The 24,735-nt window shown below is 36.1% G+C and overlaps 1 protein-coding gene across 1 annotated transcript in view; it reads left to right on the forward strand.

Moving 5' to 3' along the window:
* The window catches only part of PTPRQ (protein tyrosine phosphatase receptor type Q), a 301,145-nt gene that overhangs the window by 216,049 nt on the left and 60,361 nt on the right, over positions 1-24,735 (forward strand). Inside the window, exons 45-51 of the mRNA XM_043880358.1 lie at positions 2,522-2,643; positions 9,328-9,514; positions 12,957-13,201; positions 15,724-15,790; positions 18,564-18,722; positions 19,255-19,477; positions 21,098-21,171. Of these exons, the coding sequence (XP_043736293.1) occupies positions 2,522-2,643; positions 9,328-9,514; positions 12,957-13,201; positions 15,724-15,790; positions 18,564-18,722; positions 19,255-19,477; positions 21,098-21,171 (1,077 nt within the window). The remainder of the gene's footprint in view (positions 1-2,521; positions 2,644-9,327; positions 9,515-12,956; positions 13,202-15,723; positions 15,791-18,563; positions 18,723-19,254; positions 19,478-21,097; positions 21,172-24,735) is intronic.

Consider the following 24,735-nt stretch of genomic DNA (forward strand, 5'->3'; position numbering starts at 1 on the left):
TCCAGTACTCTTGCCTGGAAAATCCCATGGACAGAGGAGCCTGGTAGGCTGCAGTCCATAGGGTCACTATGAGTCGGACATGACTGAGTGACTTCACTTTCACTTTTCACTTTCATGCATTGGAGTAGGAGATGCAACCCACTCCTGTGTTCTTGCCTGGAGAATCCCAGGGACGGGGGAGCCTGGTGGGCTGCCGTCTATGGGGTCACACAGAGTCGGACACGACTGAAGCGACTTAGCAGCAGCAGCCAAGGTCTTATCCCTATCAAAACTAATATCTGTTCTTGAAGGTGCTGTTGTAAATTCTGTCAACACTCCCCCAGTGTTAATACGTGAATTAGCTCTTTACTACACCCTCTGTCTCACAGCTAGTCAGCCCTTAAGTTCTTTTTATTAAATTTTCTCAGGACTCTGGGGTTCATCTCCTTCTTTCTCTACCTACTGTCACTCTTCTACTTTTGGCTCATCAGATCTTACCTGACATTTTGGAAACTACCTGTCTAAACCCACCGCTTCAGAGCACTTATCTTTTTCATAGCTGCCTGAGATTTCCTCCTAAGTCATTGGAAAAGTACTTTCCTTTTCGAAACTTTCAGTGACATCCCATTGTTTAAAGAATGAACCTCAAACCCTTTAACATAATCATCAAGTGCTGTCTAACTTAGTTTCCAAATGACCGGCTGGCTTGTTCCCTCCCCGACCCCTTCGTGAACACTGATCTTTCTGTGATATCTCTATTCCTTGAATATAGGGATTCTGAAATTTTTTTTGCACCATGGGTCCTTCGACAGTCTGGTGAAGTGTGTGGACCCCTTCCTAGAGTAATATTTTTCAGTGTATAAAATAATAAACATAAGATTACCATGGAAAGTCATGCTGCAGAAGTAAAATTCTATCTGTCTGTGGACCCTGTTGTTTATATCTTTGTGGCTTTGCTTATGACCCTCTTAGCAAAGAAGTGCCCCTGAGCCTGCCCTTCTGATTATTGAAATCCATCTCACGTTTCAAAGTCTCTTCAATCCCCATCTCTGCAACTTTACCTTGACTCCCTGCCCGTCTGTACTCACCACTTTGTCCTCTGCCCTCTCATAGCAGATTATTTGTATTTCTAATTAGTTCTTATCTTTCCTTTGCCCTTTGTAATAATAGTTTGTATTAATTGACAAAAAGGAGCAGACACTAATGGGCTACTTTCACACATTTTGTGCTTGCTGCCTTGTAACTCTTTTTAAAGCACTGTGAAATTTGCATATAAAGAGGACACTGAAGTCCAGAAGTTTTGTTGTTTGACAAAGATTATACAGCTTGTTGCTGTTACAAATTTATTTCAGGAAAGGAATATTTGATCTTCTTCTTTACACCTTCTCAGGATCTAAGGAATGATATTGTTCAGTAATGTTTGTTTATGTGGATTTAAAAATCAGAAGTGCTGGGAAATACTCATCTCCCAATATATAATGCCCTAGTACTGACGGGAAGAGGCAATGGTGCCCCACCCCAGTCCTCTTGCCTGGAAAATCCCATGGATGGAGGAGCCTGGTGGGCTGCAGTCCATGGGGTCGCTAAGAGTCGGACATTACTGAGTGACTTCACTTTCATTTTTCACTTTCATGCATTGGAGAAGGAAATGGCAACCCACACCAGTGTTCTTGCCTGGAGAATCCCAGGGACTGGGGAGCCTGGTGGGCTGCCGTCTATGGGGTCGCACAGAGTCGGACACGACTGAAGCGACTTAGCAGCAGCAGCAGTATTGACGAGGGGCCACACTAGGAGAGAGATGTGTACGGCGGTGTTTCTAGGTCAATGTCTATGTCAGATTAACTGTGACTAATTCCTTCTTAACAAACTGAAAACTCTTCTTGTTCCTAGTCGTTTCACAAATTAAAATTTAAACAAGAGTTTTCAGCAGTCAATTCCTTAAAATGTTATCCCTTGTTCTGAACTCCTGATGAAAAGACAATAATATTAAAAGTAGGACAAATTAAAGAATTTGTTTGGAATCAAAATGAATTCAGGAAATATTTACATTTGTAATGATAAGATCAGTTGTATAACCTATTTCCTATATTATACCCTCAGTGAAGACAATAAACCAATCCAATTTACATTTCTAAGAAAATACATTTTAAATTAATTCACTTGAACAAGATACATTTTTCTGTAGTCAAATGCATTCCTGCTAGTTTCTTAAAACAACATTATTAGGCTATTTTAAAATAAAACTATTCATTTATTCAAATGTTTATTTTAGCAATTAGTAATGCTTTCTTTTCAAAATGTTGTTTTGAGATTAAAAATCATGTATTTATGATCAGTAATTTCTCATGTGGGAGTTCTTTATGTATAGTAGTTATTTTTAAAGGAATTACATCTTTTGATTTGGGAATGCCTTTTAGTATGCTGTGAACTATAATATATAATTCATTATCATTATCCTTCTTATGGTCTTTTCTGTCATCATATTGTGGCAAATACTAACTTAAATGTAGAAAGGTAATTGAATTTTTTTCTATTTTCATAGCTCCAGATGGTCCTCCTGAAAATGTGCATGTAGTAGCAACATCACCTTTTAGCATCAACATCAGCTGGAGTGAACCTGCTGTCATTACTGGACCAACCTTCTATTTGATAGACATCAAATCAGTAAGGCCTGACTTATCTTCTGTGAAAGGTAGCATAGAGCATGGTTAGGAATACAGGCTTTGCAACCAGACTGAATTTTAATCTTAGCTCTGAGGCCTTAGGCAGCTTCCTTTACTTGTTTGTGTTTCAGTGTCCACATCTGTGAAATAAAGCTAGATAATACTGCCCAGGGTGCAGCGTTTTTGTGAGGACTAAGTCAACATATATAAAGAGCTTAAAACATTGCCTGATACCTAGTAAATATTCAAGAACTGCAAACAAAATATTGTCGTCATGGTTATTGTTATTTATCTTCAGGGTATAGATGATATAGATAAAAGAGGTTAAGTTGAGTTTAAGTTGACAGTAATACATTGGTTTAAAATACAGTGGAAAATAATTTATAATATAAAAGAACGGTCAAGGCATTAGGAGTCATACCTCAAAATAAGACAATATCAGGGCTTAACTTTGAAAATGATAGAAGCAGAACGTGAAAGGTAGTGCAAATAAAAGTGTAAAAAGTTAGCTTTGTTCAAGAAAAAGCAAGTGGTTTAGGCAGTGGGACATTCTAAAAGAAAAGGCTGAGATGAGACTCGATTGGGAGGCCAACTCAAAACCTGCTGTGGAGTGTGGGTCATGCTAAGTTCAGTGGGGTGCCAACTGTGGAAATAAAGCAGTATTGGGATACAGATTTCTGTTTTACAGAATCAGTATGATCACATTGTAAAGCATAGTTTTAGGCCAGTCCTGAGGGTACAAAATTAAAGGAGGCAGGCAACCATAAGAGTAAAACTGGGCAAGAAAAGATGAGGAAATGGAGTGAGGGTAACAGAATTAAAAAAATAAAATTTAAATCTACAGGATCTGGAGGAAAAAAACCCGTGGATGGTGAGTGAAAATAAACATCAAGGATGACTTTTTGAGATACACGTTTTGGAAACTTATGAGGAGGAACAGATTTGTAGAGGAAAGGCATGGATTCAGAACTAGATGTACTAAGATGCCTGGGAGTCCCCAGGTGAAGATAGCCCATTAGCAGTATCATTCATGGATCTGTAGCTCAGGAGAGGAAGTTTATATTTCCCGATTTGGGAAGCATTGGTGTTCAGATGATGGATGAAATAATATGAATAGATGAGATTAACTATGAAACATTTAGGGTAAGAAACTCCTCTGTAAGGACTAACCTGAAGATAGTGTCCTGGGAAATACGAAAATTTGAGTAAAAGGCACCTGCAAACGCCGAATTGGAGTAGCCATTCAGACGGTAGGAAACCCAAGCTCCAGAGTCAAGCCTTTTTTCTACATCAGGGTGCACAGTGTGAATAATGCAGAGTTGTTAGCTAGGGTTAGAACTGGAAATTTCTCCTGGCATCCTGCTTGGGTTTTACTGGAGCTGATGAGCAGTCCCTTCTGGTGGCGTCTAAGGCATTAAATTAGGTAATCCACAGTGAATTCTCCTCCCCCACTTGCTGTATTTATTCAACTCTTAACTTTTATGATTTTTTAAAATCCTTTATATTATTTCTTAAATGGAAATAATTCTATCTCAAAAGGCCTGTCATGATTAAAAGAAAAGTTAAAGGATTATTGGTACATTTTTTTCTCCCAGTCAGTCTTCAGTTTATGATCCTCCTTTTTTAGAGCATATTTGTGAAGACTTTTAGTTCATAATCAGCCAAAAACAATCAACATGAATGACAAATGCTCCGGGGATATCATTAAAAGCAAATTATAAAATGTTAACACTGTGCTCTATTAACTAGAAGATGCTTTATTAGGGAAAATAGCTCTCTCGTGGAGTTTGGTTGTGTTGAAAGGAGGGAAAAGTAAAACATTAAAAAAAGGTGATTTATCACCTAATTCTCTCAGTATTCTTACTGAGATTAAAAATGAGTAAGGGAAAGAGAGAAGGATGGAAAGATAACTATTGTAATTGCTGAGCTTGTTTCAGCTACATATTAGCCTCTTCATATGCATTGTATTATTGTATCTTATCTAATAACCTTTTGATGTAAATATTACAATCTTACTTTTATATATAGGAGAACTGAGGCACAGAGATGATAAAAAAAAAAAAAGAAAACTTCTCAAACAGTTAAGACCTGGCTAAAACCATCATAATGGTGTGATGGAAATAGAAAAAAACCATCAAAAAGCAAATAAAATTTGCCAAACTGAAATATGTGCTCACCAAAACACCTTTGGATCAAAGACAGCAAAAATTTAACAGATTCTAACACTTTGCAGTTTCCCTAGGATTCTTGGAACTAAAGCGGTCTTCCCTTCATTCTGTCAGCACAATTCTAGTTTATTTTTTAAAATTTTGTTTTATATTGGCACATAGTTGATTAATAATGTTGTGTTAGCTTCGGGTGTACATCCAAGTGATTCAGTTATCCATATACATGTACCTATTCTTTTTCAAATTATTTTCCCATTTAGGTTATTATAGAATATTGAACAGAGTTCCCTGTGCTATGTAGTAGGTCCTTGTTGGTTATCTATTTTAAATATAGTAATGTGTACATGTCAATCTCAAACTCCCAATGCAACTTTAAATGCATTCAATGCCAGCATTGTGCTGGGTGCTGGGTCAAACCCACATCTCTTCTGGCTCCTACACTGGCAGGCGGCTTCTTTACCACTAGTGCCTCCTGAGAAGCCCAGAAGTCATTGGCTCCCAGGCCAAGGAACACGTGTCCTTGAATTTAAGATTTATGCTGCACTTTGGCCTCTGCCAAATACTAGCCACAAGGGCATATAGCTCTTCCCCTAAAAGACTTGAAGCAAAAATGGACACTCTTTAATAAAGATACATGGGCTTCCCTCGTGGCTCAGATGGTAAAGAATCTACCTGTAACACAGGAGACCTGGGTTCTATCCCTGGGTCGGGAAGATCCCCTGGAGGAGGGCATGGCAGCCCACCCCAATATTTTTGCCTGGAGAATCCTCATGGACAGAGGAGCCTGGTGGGCTACAGTCCCTGGGGTCGCAAAGAGTCGGACAGGACTGAGTGACTAAGCCCAGCACAATAAAGATATATGGGCTCAGCTATCACCCTGGATGATTCTACTAGGAATTGATGCATTTTCTGGCCTTTCGTTTGTTCTTTTTATTTTAAATTTATTATTTAATTGAAGGATAATAGCTTTACAGAATTTTGCTGTTTTCTGTCAAACCTCAACATGAATCAGCCATAGGTATACATATATCCCTCCCTTCTGAATCTCCCTCCCCACCCCACCCTTCTGGGTTGATACAGAGCCCCTGTTTGAGTTTCCTGAGTCATTCAGCAAATTCCTGTTGACTGTTTATTTTTCACATGGTAATGCAATCTTCCATGTTTCTCTCTCCATACATCCCACCCTCTCCTTCTCCCCCATCCCCCTCCGCCGAGTCCAAAAGTCTGTTTTCTATGTCTGTGTCTCCATTGCTGCCCTGCAGATAATTTCATCAGTACTATCTTTCTAGATTCCATATATATGCGTTAGTATACAGTATTTGTTTTTCTTTTTCTGATTTATTTCATTCTGTAAAATAGGCTCTAGGTTCATCCACCTCATTAGAACTGACTCAAATGAGTTCCTTTTTACGATGAGTAATATTCCATTGTGTATATGTACCACAGCTCCTTTATCCATTCATCTGTCAGTGGGTTCTAGGTTGCCTCCATGTTTTAGCTATTGTAAATAGTGCTGCGATGAACATTGGGATACATGCATCTTTTTCAATTTTGATTTCCTCAGGGTATATGCCTAGTGGTGGGACTGCTGGGTCATATGGTGGTTTTATTCCTAGTCTTTTAAGGTATCTCCATACTGTCTTCCGTAATGACTATAGCAATTTACATTCCCATCAAAGGTGCAAGATTGTTCCCTTTTCTCCACACCCTCTCCAGCATTTATTGTTTGTAAACTTTTTGATGATGGCCATTCTGACCGGTGTGAGGTGATATCTCATTGTAGCTTTGATTTGCATTTCTCTAATAATGAGCAATAAAGGAGATCAGTCTTGGGTGTTCATTGGAAGGACTGATGCTGAAGCTGAAACTCCAATACTTTGGCCACCTCATGCAAAGAGTTGACTCATTGGAAAAGACCCTGATGCTGGGAGTGATTGGGGGCAGGAGGAGAAGGGGACGACAGAGGATGAGATGGCTGGATGGCATCACCGACTTGATGGACATGAGTTTGAGTAAACTCCGGGAGTTGGTGATGGACAGGGAGGCCTGGCGTGCTGCAGTTCATGGGGTCGCAGAGTCAGACACGAGGGAGCGTTTGAACTGAACTGAATAACCAGCGATGTTGAGCATCTTTTCATGTATGTTAGCTATCTGTATGTCATCTTTGGAGAAATGTCTGTTTAGGCCTTTTTCCCACTTTTTGATTGTTTTTCTGGTATTGACTTGTATGAGCTGTTTGTATATTTTGGAAATTAATCCTTTGTCAGTTTCATTTACCATTATTTTCTCCCATTCTGAAAGTTGTCTTTTTATCCTTTTTATAGTTTTCTTTGTTGTACAAAAGCTTGTAAGTATAATTAGGTTCCACTTGTTTATTTTTGTTTTTATTTCCATTACTCTAGGAGGTGGATCATAGAGAATCTTGCTGTGATTTATGTCATAGAGTATTCTCCCTGTGTTTCTCTCTAAGAGTTTTATGTTCCTTTTATTTTTTAACTTACCAAATACTTAGTAGCTTCTTTTCACCAAGACAAAGATGGAAAACATAAAGTTCTGCTTCCAAGTAACTCACAGTCAGTAACACCAGAATATAGATAATTATAGAGTATGAGGTATCCAGTCTTTTTGGAATATAATGTTACAAAGTAATTAAAGTTTCTGTTATAGGGGACATAATACATAGAGGAGACTGTACAGAGAAGGTTAAATTTAGTAGGCGTAGTGAAGACAGAAAATGAATTTTTGTACATGCTGTTTTTTGAGGGCACAGGATTCTTTTGGAATTTTACTATATATTTTATAAGATATGGTACATCACATGCATTTTATTTCCTACTTTACTAACTGCAATCTGTTACCCATTTTTTAATGAAGGCATTGGAATAATTTAATTTTACTTTATAAGATCAGGTCTCATGACCTTGTGGTAGTGTAGAGAGGTCTGAACTCTTTAAAGACCTGGGATCAAATCCTATTGCAGTTACCAAGTGGCTATGGAATCTTGAGAAATTCAGCTCAACTCTATAAAACAAGGGTTGAAATAGCTCTAGTAGCCAGTTAAGGAACATGAAGAGCAGTCAACAGGAAGCTAAGTGGTGGGCAGTGATGAGTTGGAGACCTACCCCGTTATAAGAGTTATCCATCATTCATCTTTAGATCAGTGTTAGCCAGCATATGTTTAAGTCTAGTCTTAGGGGAAATTTTAAAAGCCTGATTTGTATGTGATATTTAAATGTTGACAACCAATTAAACACACACTTTCTACCAGAGGAGACATGAACCTGATCAGTTGGATTCCTACGCTGATCTGTTTTTCTTCCCCCACTGCTCTCTCTCAAGATGGTTTGATCTGTTTGATTTTTTTTTTTTCAATACTGATATTGTATCTGCTTTTTCTGTACTTCTCATAGCAACATCTTTTTCCAGTAAAAAACTTAGAAAAGAGCATTTGAAGGACAAATTGAACAAAAATACATCTTTCAAAGTTATAAGAAAGGGTCAAGTTGAAAATGAACTTGTTAGTGAGGACAGTGTATCCAATTTTTAAGTGTTTCAAGTCAAGTACCCGATAGAAGCAAGCATAAGAGGATATTGAATTTTGTTCATCTCAGGAAAAGTCCTTTTATTTAGTGCTAGAAACCTTAGCTATGTTTAGACCTTACAGTGAGCAGGCCAGATTTTCCATCAAAGACAGGCTGTTTTAATATACAACTGTATTTATTATACCTAAGCATACTCATTTGTACACATTTAATAATTGCACCTACATTAATTGCTTCCTTATTTAGTACCATGCATGGTGCTCGATCAGTTTTTCAAACTTCAGTTATGACCAGCATTTTAAAAATGAATTGGAATAAAACTTACAAGAGCAGAAAATATCAAAATGCATTTTAGAAAGAAGTTGTATTCCTGAAAAGCAGTTTGCAGTTATAAAGAATACAGGTTCACATACATACATCCTGAATGTGTATGGACATTATGTTGCCAAATGTATTTCACTTTTGTGGGTTATGATAAAAAAAAAACCTAAATTCCTTTGCTAGCTACTTCAGATCTATTTTTTTAAATAATCAAAATATTATAAATATTTAGATATTATCACCCTGATCTTACATACATAGAAAGTTAGACACAGAGCATAAATGACTTATCAAATACTTTGGAAGTTGCTAAGTGACCAGGTTGGGATTTGAACCCTTGATGACTAGGTACCAACCTATATTCATTCCTCTGTAAAACACTGGAGTAGAAGTTTCATTGACTACAGAGATGGTTTTTGCTTTTTCTGATTATTGTGGTTGATTTTTTTCTTTTACTTTCAACTGTTGAAATAACTGCTAGTTAGTAGACTCTTAGAGTAGCACTTTGGATTTCCCAGGACCATCTGACTGTAAATAAAAAAAATTTTAAATCTTGGTTAGAAAGATATACCACTTGTAGCTTTATATTATTATTTTTTAGTGATTTGTAACTCAAGTGCTGCTTCCTCTATTAGCTATTTTTTTCCCCTATAGGTAGACAGTGATGAATTTAATATTTCCTTAATCAAGTCAAATGAAGAAAATAAAACCATAGAAGTTAAAGATTTGGAAATCTTCACAAGGTATTCCGTGGTGATCACTGCATTCACTGGAAACCTCAGTGCTGCGTATGTGGAAGGAAAGTCAAGTGCTGAGATAATTGTTACTACTTTAGAATCAGGTGAGGTCTATTTTTCATCACTGCTAAAAATTGAATAAGTGCCTTTCTTAGTTTCTCACACTCTACCCTACAAAGCATATGTGGTACAAGAAAAATTTAAGCATATAAGCATAAAATTCCATGACTCACTGGGACTGACAAAAGTGAAGCTTTCTATTTGTATTTTTGAGGCCAAATGGAATTATGTAGCATAGTCAATACTTGTAAATACAAAAATAAATTAGTTCATAATAAGGTATCCAAATGTATTTTTTTGTGTGTTGATTATCAACACTAAATATTTTAGAAGTTGGACAACCTTACCTATGAGATGATTTTTCCAACTGTCTGTGGCCAATAAAGCTTCACCTTAAATTCCATTTTAATTATTTATGTCCCATGGTTTAAATGTACATTAAAGTAATAATACTCTATTATTGAGGGCTCAGTGGTAAAGAATCTGTCTGCACTGCAGGAGACCCAGGTTCGATTCGTGGGTTGGGAAGATCTCCTGGAGAAGGAAATGGCAACCCACTTCAGTATTCTTGCCTGGAGAATCCCAAGGACAGAGGAGCCTGGCAGGCTACTGTCCATGGGGTTGCAAGAGTCAGACACGACTTAGCGACTAAACCACCATAAACCACCACCACTCTATTATTAAATTATCTGGGCTTTCCAGGTGCCGCTAGTGGTAAAGAACATGCTTGCCAATGCAGGAGATGTGAGAGACATGGGTTCAATTTAATCTCTGGGTTGGGAAGATCCCCTGAAGGAGGGCATGGCAACCCACTCCAGTATTCTTGCCTGGAGAATCCTGTGGACAGAGGAGCCAATTAAACCCCCAGCTATGTTTTCCATATCTGTTCTCATCACTTAGTCAAGTGGCATGTTTTATTATGTAATCTAATGACAAATGTCAGAATCCGTACAGATTGCCTCAAGTTCGTATGGACAGGGTCTGAGTGGATAGTAAGATTGTAACCTGTGAGAAATTACCGTGGAAAATCAACTTCCCAGAACTTGCTTACCCCATCCTCCTTCAGACTCCTGATGTTCTTTGCCAGCAGATATATCTCTGGAAAGAGCACATGAAGGGATGTGTTGCTATAGTTTATTTGTTGCTATCTGTAAGGTAAGTATAGGAGGTAAAAAAAAAAGTAGATATTCTTTTCACTATGCTGTATACTCTATTATCTATAAACTTACAGTTCTGAATTGAAAGGTACTTCTTATCCTCAGCACCCTAAAATTCTCCTTGTTTCCATTTAGTGGCCATGTTCAGGTGCTTATTTTCTTACTTTTTGCAATTCTCCCTTATCCTGCCCATCTGTGAGAAAAGTTGCTGCTAAACTTGTTCATGTTCATACCATAAAACTCTGATCAAAAATCTTAATGTGACACCTTTTCCAAGGATACTGTAGTTTAATAAATCTTTAGTAAACCTCTAAGAGTAGATTTTAGATATGAAAACAAAAATATCTGGAGGTTAGGAAGTTCTTTCTAACACTCAGGTAATTTTTTCACTTATTCAACTTTAAAGCTGATCTTAATTTTAGAGAAACATCTCTCATAAAAAGAAATATATATATTCCTATATGTCATAAAAATGTATAATAACAATTGTGAAAATGTGTGTTGAACCAATTTAACTTTTATATCAGCTATGCATTTCTTCACATTGTGATATTTGCACAATAACTCTTATTTATCTGCTTCTCTCTTTTTTTTCTGTTATTTATTTACTTATGTTTTGCTTGCCATAGGGAACTATCTCTAGATATCTCTGCAAGTGTATCTGAATATGTGAGCTATTCATAGTCAAATATGAACAGCCTTCTTCATGGAAATTCGTTACCTAGAATGGAAGTATATGTACATTTCAATGTGATTAAAATAAATATGTTCATTCAACCATTAAATTTACTTTAAAAAATACTAATTATATAGTTTGACAAGAATTAGTTCTTACTAAGAAACTAATTTTATCCTGTGTTATTTTTCATAATAATTTAATGATATTTGGCTAGTTATATGTTAGGGCAACTTTTATTTATCAAAAATAAACAGGAATATCTAGAATATATAAAGAAATATTAAAATTCAACACTTAAAAAGAATCCAGTTAGAAAATTTCAGAGGGGACTTCCCTGGCAGTTCAGTAGTTAGGACTCCAAGCTTCCACTGCAGGGTGTGTGGGTTCAATCCCTGGTCAGGGAACTAAGACCCGACATGTCATATGGCCAAAAAGAAAAGAAAAGACAACCGAAAAAGAACATGAATTGATATTTCACCAGAGAGGAAAGATGATTGGCAACTAAACTCAAGATATGTTTTCAACACTATTATCTGTTAAGAAAATGTAAATTAAAACCACAATGATACATCACTGTGCACCTACTAAAACAGATAAAATAAGTTTTGAAGTAGTAATAATACCAAATGCTGGAAAAGGTCCAAAGAGACTGGATCTCTCATTCATTGCTAGTGGGAATATAAAAGAGTATAACTATTGATACAATGGAAAAAATAGTTTGGTATTCTATAAAACTGAACACGCACTTACCATAGGTCCACAAATTACAATCTTAGGCAATTACCACAGACAATTGAAAACTTAGTGTTCATACAAATATCTTTATATGAATGTTAACAGGCTTATTAGGAATAACAACAAAATAACTGGAAACAACCCAAATGTTTTTATGATTAAACAAATTCAAGTACAATGGAACACTACTCAGCAATAAAGACAGAATAAACTGTTGATATACACAGCAACTCTGGATCTCAGAGCCATTGTGCTGTTCTCTTTTGCAACTAATAAAAACTATGGAGATGGAGACTGACCAGTGTTGAGGAGTGATGGAATGCAAATATAAGGGGAGAGCAAGAGGACTTTTCTTTATGGTGATGGAATAGTTTTGTATCTTGTTTCTGGTGATGGTTACAGGAATCTATACATGGAATTAAATTGCATAGAACCATACAAAAATATAGGAAAGCATGAAAAATGGTGAAAACTGAATAAGACCTATAGTCAAGTCAATATTATTGTGCCAGTTCTGTTTCTAGGTTTGACATTTAACTACAGTTATATAAGACGTCACCACTGGGGAAAGCTGGGCAAAGGTTACAGGGAACTGAATGTATGATTTTTGCAACTTCCTATGAGTCTACATTATTTTTAAGTTCAGAGTGTCATAGAAGTTCATTCTGTGTAAGATAAATACATATAAAAGGCTAAATATATAAGCAAATAAATTGGATCACTGTTATGGCTTCTGTGATCTATAAATGTCAATGATTCTGTAATGAACCAGCCATTTTGCTTTTCATAATTAAATGATTTGTGTAATACTCTTTATAAAGAGAAATTTGAGAAAAATTTGAAGCAAATCAGTTTTATATGGAGATCAAAATGAACACAAATTTTTTAATAATTTTAACTGCTAAATATTTTTAGTCCCTAAGGATCCACCTAACAACATGACATTTCAGAAGATACCAGATGAAGTTACAAAATTTCAGTTAACATTTCTTCCTCCTTCTCAACCAAATGGAAATATCCAAGTATATCAAGCTTTGGTTTACAGAGAAGATGATCCTACTGCTGTCCAGATTCACAACCTCAGTATTATCCAGAAAACTAACACATCTGTCATTGCAATGTTAGAAGGACTAAAAGGTGGACATACATACAACATCAGTGTAAGTATACATAGTTTTTAATTATCTATTTTGCAAAGTTGATTGAAAAACTCAGCATTCAAAAATGCTGCAGCTTATGTAATACTCCATTTTTCTTATCTCTTTGTGGAATTGCTTAAGACATGCCAAGTGAAAAAGATCTGGGGAAACAGAATTGCTGATTTCCTATTTTAATACAGCAAGTCATGTGAAAATATGTAAATAACAGAAAAGTTTGCACAATTATAGTGGAAATCCAAAAATAAAGCATAAAGAAAATCCACATTAAAAGTTAAAGAGCAGTGATATATAGATAGTGCTGCCTAAAAGAAGACTGTTTCTGTGTGATTATAAATGGAAAATGGAAAAGCAAATAGCAAAGGCAAGGGGCAGAAATAACTATTTGTATGATTGAAATTCACATGTATTTCACACAACTGTTACTAAAAGCAAAAAGCATTTTATATCTTAATTCTAAATTATCCATTTCAGAAAGTAAATATATATCTGAGTTCATATACATACACATAGACATAATACACATACAATTTGTTTCACCCTTTCGCTATTTTTATAGCATGTCTTGGAATTTTCAAAAAGAACTGTATAATTCAGAAAATCATCTATTAAGCAAATATAGAATTCACCCTAAGCATTCAAGTAGCTCAAGTAACTAAACAGTCAAGTAACTAATCTTCCAACAAAGTCTTTATATCAGAAAACTATCATTAATAATTTGTGTTATTTCCCTCACTCACTATATAATCTGACTTGCTAGGATTCTTGTTGCACATACCATTAAATGGACCCCCATTAAAAGATCTGTTAGAGAGAAGGTGGTGGTTAAGAGAATGAACTGACCTAGATTCAAATTCTGGCCCTGCTAGTTTCTTTCAGGGCAGTTTCTGCAACTCTGTGCCTCTTTTTCCTTATCTGAAAAATTAGTAATCAGAATAGTAATTTCTATAAGGATATGAATAGTGATTGTAGGAAACAAGTGTTAGAACAGTTTTGGCTCTCACAAATAAAAGGAAAATAGGAAATAAAGTACAACTGATTCCTAATTTTTAAATTATTCATGGGTCTTCGTTGTGACGACTCATCACTGCAGGGCATGGGCCTCTCATTGCAGTGGTTCCTCTTGTTGCAGGGCATGGGCTCCGGGCGTGTGAGGTTCAGTAGCCGCAGCTCACAGCCTCTAGAGACAGGCTCAGCAGTGGGGGCACGTGGCTGAGGTGCCCTGTGGCCTGTAGAATCTCAGTCCAGGAATCGAACCTATGTCCCCTGCACTGGCAGATGGCCTCTCATTCACTGTTCCACCAGGGGAAGTCCACTAATTCATAATTTAAAGAAAAATAAATCAATCTTTGGATTATTTGCAAGGTGCAATTTTCATTGTCCTCAACACCTGAGAATTTACTAGAAATGTGTAACTTTCACATGGGTCCTAACCTAATGAATCAAAGCCTATAGATTTTCATTTAACAGGATTTGCAAGTGACTTCTTTGCTCACTGCAACTTGAGAAGCACTGCCCAACTTTATTATTCCACTTAAAGGTTACATTGTAAAGAAATATAAATAATTAAACACATCGTAGCATCACTTTTCATTTTAAATACTTTCTTTTTAAAGTTTACATACACCAGTAAATATTTCCTTTAGATATTTTTTAAGCTACATTTATATACCTGCCACATCATATGTGTTATTTTAATTCAATCAAAATACTTCTAAACTGTGCATAGGGTGGAGGGTGGACCACTAATATATGAAACAAATTTATTAACTCCAATAAAGATACGTTCTGAATTGTCTTTATTGAATATAATGAAATTGACAATAACAGTCATTATTTTATTAATATATAGTGAGATACAGTGAATTAAAGAAGAGCCTGTGTCTGCAGCTTCCTAAGCACAAAGTTGATTGAAAGGACTCACATTTGTGTAAATCACCCTCTGTAGATACAAGCAGAAATGCTTTATGTGTATATGCTGCATTATGCAGGTTACAGCGTCAGATAGTTAGGGGCAGGGGTGAAGCAGGGCAGAGAGGGCAACTTTCAGAGGGATGATTTAATACAGGAAAACTGGGGGGCTGAGGGAATAGGGTTTCATCTCAGAAGGAAAAAAAAAAGAGTCTTGAATATGGATTTAAAGAAAGCTGGAGTTACCTAGCTACAGAGAAAAGGAACAGATGTCATAGTAGATGAAGAGAGAGTGTAGACAGTGCCTCTTCTGCTCTTTCCTCCTACGGGTTCAAACAGAAGCCACATCTTTCTTAGTCTCTCTGATAGGGCTGTTTAGGTCACTGAGCCTTTGTTCTCAGGGCTTAGTACCATAATACCAGTTGTAAGAACTAGTTTATTGCTAACGTTCTTCCTCTGTATATTATATAAATTTGAGTGCAAGAAAATTATAATAGACTATATGAATTGTTTTAAAAAATAGAATAATTTTTAAATGACATATAATCATAATTGCTTATACATACACCTGTGCAATAATTTGAAAATAATAACAGGATGTTTCTTTGTTTTAGGTTTATGCGATCAATAGTGCTGGTGCAGGGCCAAAGGTTCAAATGAGAATAACCATGGATATTAAAGGTACATGAGCTGCCTTCCCATGAAATGCTATTGTCTTAAAAAGTAATTATAATTTATATTCTGTATTAGAGTTATGGATGTAGTTAAGCTTTTAAATGATGCATATACATATAGTAAGCATACACTAAATAATAAGTAGTAATATATGATTAAAGCTATAATTAAAATACCTAAATCATGAGGCAAATTATCATGTTAATTACAGGGAATGTCTGCTATATTTCTTTTCTGCTAAATTGAAATTTTGCTGAGACAAACTTTATAATTGTATTTTATGTTTTTCAAATTTTATTGAAAAGAAGACTCCTTCTTTAAATTACCCATGACTGGACTTTGACTAGTTCTAAGTATATTCTTTGACTGATCTTTTTTTGAAAGTCAGGTTCTTTTAAGTTAATAAAATGGTGTTTACTGAACTACCATATAATCAACTTTATGATGCTGGCTATAAAGTAGATCTATCAATTCATCATTGACAGGGATTTTTTTTCATAGAAAATATATAAAAATTTAGAGACTCCCACCCTCACCAAATCCCGCAAAACCCACAGAAGATTATTAAGTGGCCCACTTTAGGGCCACTCAGTTATTCAGGGTGCCTTCTCAAGAATGAAAACGTTCACAGTTTTGTCACTTCTCTAAAAACCTGTGTAAAACCTGCAGAGATTTTTATATATTGCGCTTTGGTGGAATTCCACCTGATCCTCCTCTTTCTGAAATGAAAACCATCTTCTCTCAGTCTTTGGTAGCTACAATACAGCACAGTGATTGAAAATGCCATCTTTAGGCTGGTCAAGGGTCAAGTCGCTGAGGTTGAATCCTGGGTTGGCCACTTGCTACCTTGCTTGGCTTTAGACAAGTTTCTTAACACCTCTAAGCCTGTGTAATAGAGATAATACTAGTTCCTACCTCATGTTGTGAGGATTAAGAGAGAATCTGAAAAACCCACAGTGTCTAGAAATTTGCTTTGTTAAGAATAAGAAATATTCAGTGTAAGATGAAGCTGATAAATTTTTTCACCATTGGGTGGTTTATATAATTGTAATACTATTTCTTTGTTATTCAGTGGCAGACTTACTCATATATTCAGTATGTAACAATAGATGCATTATATTTATTTAGTAAAACTTCCCATTTCAGATACGTTGCTTATCCTCCAGTAAAGATGGTTAGTTCTGACTTCCCACACCTTACATAGAGCAGGTAGACTTATGACCAGTTATCTAGAGAAGATGGATAGTACTGGTGGCAGTGATGGGGTCTAAAAAATTGAATTTTTCTCCAGTAATATGCATAATTTTATTAATGACATGGAGTAACACTGGATTAACAATTATCATATCAATTTGGACAGTACTGTCCAATGGCAGATTCCTGTAACTGGAAACCTTGTCTTGGGGGCTCCCCAGTGGCCTCCCTTGAATCTGGAGGCTGTTCCTGCCACATCCTTTCTTCCTTCCTTCTCATTTACACATGTCAGAACTGTGATCTTGCCACCTACTATTGCTCCCTGCCTCCCTATTCTTCACAAATATTTCCCCCAGTAAACTTCCTGCATATCTAATATCATCATAACCCTGACATCTCAGAGGAGTGAGCTAAAGGATCGAGTCAAAAAGATTTGGTTCACGTCTTGGTATTTCCCTTTCACAGCTACGTGGCATAAGGCTGTTTTCCTCACTTATAAAATGGAAATGATATAGCCAATTTTATGGCGTGGTTAAGGGGCTTTTTTAAAAGATTTTATAAATATGAGAATTGAAGTTTGATTAAGCAACTTACTGATGTTCAAATAGCTAGTGTGTGGAGCTCTAAGATGAAATAAGCAGAACTTCTACAAATATTAGTTTTGAAGATACTTGTATGCATTGATGGTAAACTGTGAATTATCATGACACTTTTAGAAATTATTCTGGAAATATGTGTTAAAGGTACATGTATCTTTTGCTCCAGAAATTCTGCCCTTGGGAATATATTCTATAGAAATAAAAGAATCAGTGAGTAAGGCTACAGATATAAGGCTGCTTCGTGAAGCAAATGGTCAAAGACTGAAGTAAAAGTGAATTCCCATCACTCGGTGAATGATTGAATAAATGTGATGCAGTTGTACCGTGACATATAATGTAGTTATTAAAGAGAATGAATTAACCCAGAACATGGTGACTTGAAAAGATTTACACAGTCATTGTAATAAAAAGCAATATGTGGTGTAATTATAATACTTAACAGAGCTCCATTAAAACATATCAGTGAGAGAAATCCCTTATGTATGACTTTATGTATTTTTATATGATGATGTGACCATAAAGAAAAATATGAGAGGATATCATCTAGTTGTTTGGTATGGATAATTGTGGGGTTGGAGGGCAGGGCTCCTGGTATGACCAGAACAGAAATTAGTGAATCAGCTAAAGGAATTTAAGAGAAAAAAAAACACTAAAATATTAGTATGATTTAATACATTTGTGAAAATTGTATATATATATATGTATATATCATTTGAATTTCTTTAATATGTGAAGGGGAATCAGATGTCTGAAAATCACACCTGGGCTCCATTATCTCAGGCAAGTCTCAAACATATAATCATATCATTAGGAGGTAATAATTTCCAAATATGTGCAGTATCCAAACAAAAATGTTTCATGTTATTTATGTTTGTCATCACTTTATCTGTAAATCACCTGCATGAAAGGAGAATTTAAAATGATTTTCTCTTTTCTGTAAGAACAAAAAATCAACAGGTAGTGATATTTCTCCTTCACGTTTATAGCTCCAGCACGACCAAAAACCAAACCAACCCCTATTTATGATGCCACAGGAAAACTTCTTGTGACTTCAACAACAATTACAATCAGAATGCCAATATGTTACTACAATGATGATCATGGACCAATCAAAAATGTACAAGTGCTTGTAGCAGAAGCAGGAGGTATCATCACATGCCAGGTTATCTTGTTAAATTGTGGAGTGTGGACTGCTGAATGCTAAAGACATTTCAATTCAAAATTAGTAATATAAAATTGACTCTTGATTATTACACATCTTTTGCACTTAGTAGATTGTCAATATTGTCATTAATTTTACTGATCATTAATTTATACCTAAATAGTTTACCAAAATTAAAAGAGATGTGGTTAAAATATTTATTCTATATGCTGGTAGGATTTTGGCAGGATGCAGCCTTGATAGCTGCTTTGAAGGTGGGAAAGAGTTACTCTTGGCTGAAGAATGCTTTTTCTCTGAGACGTCATTGTCCACAACAGTGTCTATGGATTCATGTGTGATGGGATGGATAGGGTGACCTGCTTATCCAGGTAGATCAGTTGAATCATCCCTGGCGGTTCAGAAAGTGAAAGATGTTGCATCCAGATTTTCCTCATGCAATTATAGAAATGCCTTTTATAAATGTGAAAATACATTTGGGTATGACTTGTAATAATTCTTCTTTTTTCTGAAAATAGCTCAGCATGATGGAAATGTAACAAAGTGGTATGATGCATATTTTAATAAACCAAGGCCATATTTTACAAATGAAGGCTTTCCTAACCCCCCATGTACAGAGGGAAAGGCAAAGTTTAGTGGCAATGAAGAAATTTACATCATAGGTGCTGATAATGCATGTATGATTCCTGGTAATGAAGACAAAATCTGCAATGGACCTCTGAAACCAAAAAAGCAATACTTGTAAGTATAGTTAATGCTTACTATGCATCATGATAGCAAGCTAGTAGACATTTTTAACCCATCCATCTACCCCTCCTTTCATTTTTTCCAGTAAGTACTGGATATCCATAATATATTGTGACCTGGTGCATGATAAAGATCAACAAGGCATTGTCCTTTCATTCAGTAAAAGTACAGTTCTAGGGAAAGTAGGCAAACTTAAAAGTAATTATGGTTTGAAATAAGTAATTAAGGGCAATATGAATATTGTGCAAACTGGAGAATTCAGGTAGGAGAATTTTATTCATTTCGTAAAGGGCTATGTGACTAATGTGTGATGTTTTGTCTTTCTCAACTCATTATTATGCCGCGCATGCTGATGTATATACGGTTTTAGAAACACTATCCTTGTCTTCCAGTTAACTGTGGCTTCACTTTACTTCAGTCATAACAATCATTTTCAGCTCTTTATATTATCAAACATCTAAATGATGTATTAAAATATTTACATTTCACTTTAATATTTGGTACTGTGTAGATTATAATAGTCTAATATAAAAACAGATGTCAATATTTTAGCTCTATTAAATGCTTTGCTAAATTTGGCTTATTTTTTTCCTACTAAGTTGACTATTGTGATTATAATTTTTAAAAGTTTAACTTCCAAAATATAATTTTTAATATTAAATTTGAAAAATACAGCTAGTTTCACTTTTGCCTACTAGTTAAAGCATTATTAAATTCTTCATAAACACCCTAGGGCAACTTAACATTAGAGAGAGAAGTTAGAGCATTTTTTTTCCAAATGCCTATCATCTGTTATTAAGAACACTTACTTGGGTTACTAAGTTATGCCCTGAAATTAATCATCATACAATAATAGTTACAGATATGATATACTACAAAGTTTTTAATCTAAGAATTATTGATTTTGCATAATTTTACCAAAACATTTCATATAAACAATAAAATCATAAGAATTTGAGAACAGCAGAGATTATTAATGTAGATTGATTTTATATTTTAAAATTCTTATATGTTCATAGTTTTAAAATAAGGTAAATTTTGGTTGTCTCTGTGGTGATAGCGATATGTAGTGTCTCTGTGTGTGATCCAGTGATTTTAAAGGTTGATTTTCTTCTGCACCCATTTTCTATGTTGTATGTCATGGCAGCATATAAAGTGAAAATATAGCTATGCACACTCAGAATTAATAAGCATTATTCTTTGTTTACATGTGAGCAAGGTAAGTTTTATATGATCATTCTAAATCTGTCTCACTGGTATTTTCAAAGGTGTTTGAAGTGTAATAGTTATGTTTAAAGTGTGCTTGTGGTGACATTAAGTCATTTCATCCAAATAAATCTATGAGAGAGATGATCTACTTAATCTGATTAACTGCTGGCTAGTCATGAATCTGATCAAATTTTTAGCCACACTGTGATGAAGTTGAAAAGGTCTGTGTCCAAGATAATTATTCATCTCACATAAAGATACTATTTGTTCTGATAGTGGCAGATTTCTAAGTTTATACTTTGTAAATTCATGGTCTCTGAACAAAAATGTATTTTTCCACAGATATTTATTTAAATTATATATAGAAAAAAAAGTCATATGTAAATTGTTTTTCTTCTTCCACAGATTTAAATTTAGAGCCACAAATGTCATGGGACAATTTACTGACTCTGATTACTCTGATCCTGTTAAGACTTTAAGTAAGACATTTTTCTAGTTTAATTTCATTTATAATCTCAACATGCTAATCATAGCTATAATGTTCCTTAGTAAATGTATTCCATGACTGAATGTTCTCAAGTATAAAGTCATTTCAAGGTTAATTATCTTGACTAAGGAAAAAGTAGTATTTATAATACTCTTTTAAGTGATGGATGCTCCATCTATTCAAATTTGGACATAGATTTCAATATGGTATTCAGTCTAGGCTGATGTGTATGGACATTACACTAAGAAAATATTTGGTTTTTTAATATGTAATCTTTTATGTAAAAGATTTTTACTTTGTAAAAGTGAAAAAGGATTAAGGAAAATTTTCTGAAATAATCCTAAAAGTTAGAAGCTTATGTCTTTTTAAGTTTTCTTTCTGATCAGTGCTTTCATGAGTTTTTCAATTATATCCATCCAGTCAGGCCTGGATAGAACATAAGTACCATTCAGTCAGATGCAAGTATACTTCTTCCTTTTCTCTTTCTCCCCCTTTCTCTCCCCTGACTGATCCCCTTCCTACTTCTCCTCTTTCTCTCCTCCGCCTCCTTCACCATCAACATATCTAACTTTAAATATTCTGTGCCAGACATACTCTGAGGTCCTTCGTATGTATTAACTGATGGATTCTTCACAACTGTCCTTTAATTTAGGTCAGTGGTTCTCAACGGAGTGATTTTACTGTTTGGGGATTTGGCAGTGTCTGGAGCCATTTCCGGCTGGGTGGTCATAAGTGTGGGAGCTGAGCTAGTGGCATCCAGGGGGCAAAGAGAGGAGAGATGCTGCTGCCTATCCTCCAGGGCAGAGGCAGGCCCCTCCAGCAAGGAATCATCTGACCCCTAACCAGTGTGCTGAGGTTCAGAAAGCCTGTTAGGTTGCTAATGTTAGTTCCATCTTGCAGATGAGGAAACCGTGGCCCAGATTCAGTAATTAAGTGGCTCTGCCAGCACAAATTTTATAACATTAAACTGCAAATGCAGGATTTAGATCTGGATTCAAATCTTGATTCTACCACTTGGGAAAATAATTTCTATTACCCTCAGTTTCCTTATTTGGAAAATGGTGATATGCCTTGAAAGATTAATGTAAAACAATATGGGTAAATATATTAACCTTTTATAGTTAATAAAAATAGCTGAATGCTTAATAGCTTTTTGATAGGTTATAATGAAAGATTTTAAAATTGTACTTCCTTGGGAACAATTCTTTCCCTAGGATTTCTGAGTAATTTGCAAATTTCTATCTCCTGTGTATCAGTCTCTGAGCCTGTGCAACTCAATGTGTTGTTCAGATCCACAGTATATATCATCAATGCAGTAGATTTCAGTGAGAGTTATGGTTGGGAGAAGATAGAACATGTTCCACCATTTTTAGTTAGAAACTCTCATCTGGTTCTGGACCATTAACTGTATAAAAAGCCAGTTTCTGCGGCCTGCACTTAAGGAAACTTTCGATCTTGAAGAAATGAAGAAATGTAGTGCACCATTTGCTACATTAATGTTTATAAAAGAATGACAGATTTCATTGGCTATGCTGTCTGCTTAATTCCATAAACATCACTGGTTTATTTTTACATAATAATTCAATTATTTTAAACTTTTTTCAAGGGTTTCTGCATTTGGAGGCTGTGTTTATCACACCTGACACTGCCACAGTAAATGTTTTAGTGGCATCAACATAATTTCCTTTAGGGTATAGAATTCAGAAACCACATACTACCACAGCTAAATGCTGACCCCAGTATATTAACTGGTGGAAGATAAGGAACATAGTACAAATGGATTGGCTCATATGTCTTAGAGAAATGACATTTTGTAGATGGAGTGCTAAAAAGACATTACTTTGTTGTATTGTTTGCTGTGTATTATTCATCTCACAGCTTCTTGGGTTTATATAGATTATTGATATGAGGACAACATATTCAACTGGTTATCTGGAATGTAAAGTTGACACATCTGGGTTAATAGGAATGAAAGAGCATTAGGAACCACAGTGTACAAGGACGTGACTCCTCAGATACTGCAGAATAGCATCCTTGTGGCCACGAATGGGCCCCATTCAGCGCTGGCCACCGTAGTCTCAAGATGTTTCTCAGTGAAGATCTCTTCTTTTTCTTCCTGTCTCTCACAGCCGAGGCAGTGGCATACAATAAGTAATTCTAGAAGGTAGGAGAAATACACTTGTGAGTTCTCTGACTCCTCTCCTGGAATCACCACCACCCCCCTAGTCACCCAGGTGCTGACGTGTGTGCCCTGGTAACAGCAGGAGTGTCCGAGTTGGAAGATGCAGAGGGCAGGGCAGAGCACCAGGTCTTACCAAGGCTGGAGCAGGAGGGGCTGGGAGCCAGCTTGGACTCTGCAGGTGGAAGGCCACTGGGCTGGTAAGGGGTAGTGACAGGGAGGGTCGTATGTATCTACAATCAGTTTTTCAGGGCTCATATGTTATTTGTTGGAGAAGAAAATGGCAATCCACTCTGGTGTTCTTGCCGGAGAAATCTCACGGACAGAAAGCCTGGCAGACTACAGTCCACAGGGTCACAGAGAGTCGGACGCGACTGAGCATGCATAGACCAGTGACCTAAGGACAGCCTTTCAGGTTCCTCCTTAGAGTGGCCTTCAGGGGGCTCTCTCCTGGCAGATAGCAGCTTGATAATAGGCTTTTGTTCTGTAATGCTTACTCTGACTGACCGCATGGAATTCTGCTACCTAGATAGTTATCTGTAGCTTGAAAACCAGTACTGGGCAGGAGTAGATGGAGTTTAAAGGCATGCAACCCTCAGTTATGGCGAAATGAAATGCTAAGATTTGTAATGTGTCATGTACCACTGGAGCAGAATTCTTTGATGTAGAACAAGTAGCTCAGTCATTCTGCTGGTGAATGGATGTAACACCATCAATTTCTGGCCTCACTTTTTTTTTTTTTCTTTACCTAGCTATTGAATATTGTGGTTCTGTGTCTGCCAGGTTCACGCTGATGAGTCAGGCACTAAAGTGCACCCTCCAGAAAAGGTGCTTGTCTACAGTTGATATTCACATAAAAGGCCATGAAGTCATAGTTTTTGGTAAAAGAACATTGCTGAGGAAGATATAGTAGAAGGATTAAAAAAAGAAATAAAGTTGACCATTTCTTTAGTTGGCAGTGGTCAATGGCCAGAATGATTTCACGGCTGTGAGAGTGGGGGCCAGCAAATAGTAAATGCATTGGTATAATATCCCCGGGGTCATAAGAGTACAAAGGATGTACTTTGAGTCCTCTCTCTCGAATATGTCATGTATTAGGACACAGGACTAGTGGCTCCCAGCATTTCTAACAAGCCTGCCCAATACTTAGGTGTATCTCACACTTTAGCCAAAGTCTAGGTCTCATCTAGGTCATCAAACCACCACTGGATGTACAGTCATTCACTGGTATTTTGCACACCACAGGCAAGGAGCTTCAAGTTGAGTTACCTATCAGTACAGTCTTCAGGATTTAAGCACCTTTTGAAGGCTGTGTTTTGAAGTTAGTATAGGACAGGCACTTACAAGACAGACCATTTTGATAGTGGTTGCGACTGT

The sequence above is a fragment of the Cervus elaphus genome, chromosome 3 (assembly GCF_910594005.1).
Source record: "Cervus elaphus chromosome 3, mCerEla1.1, whole genome shotgun sequence".
Classification (NCBI taxonomy): domain Eukaryota; kingdom Metazoa; phylum Chordata; class Mammalia; order Artiodactyla; family Cervidae; genus Cervus; species Cervus elaphus.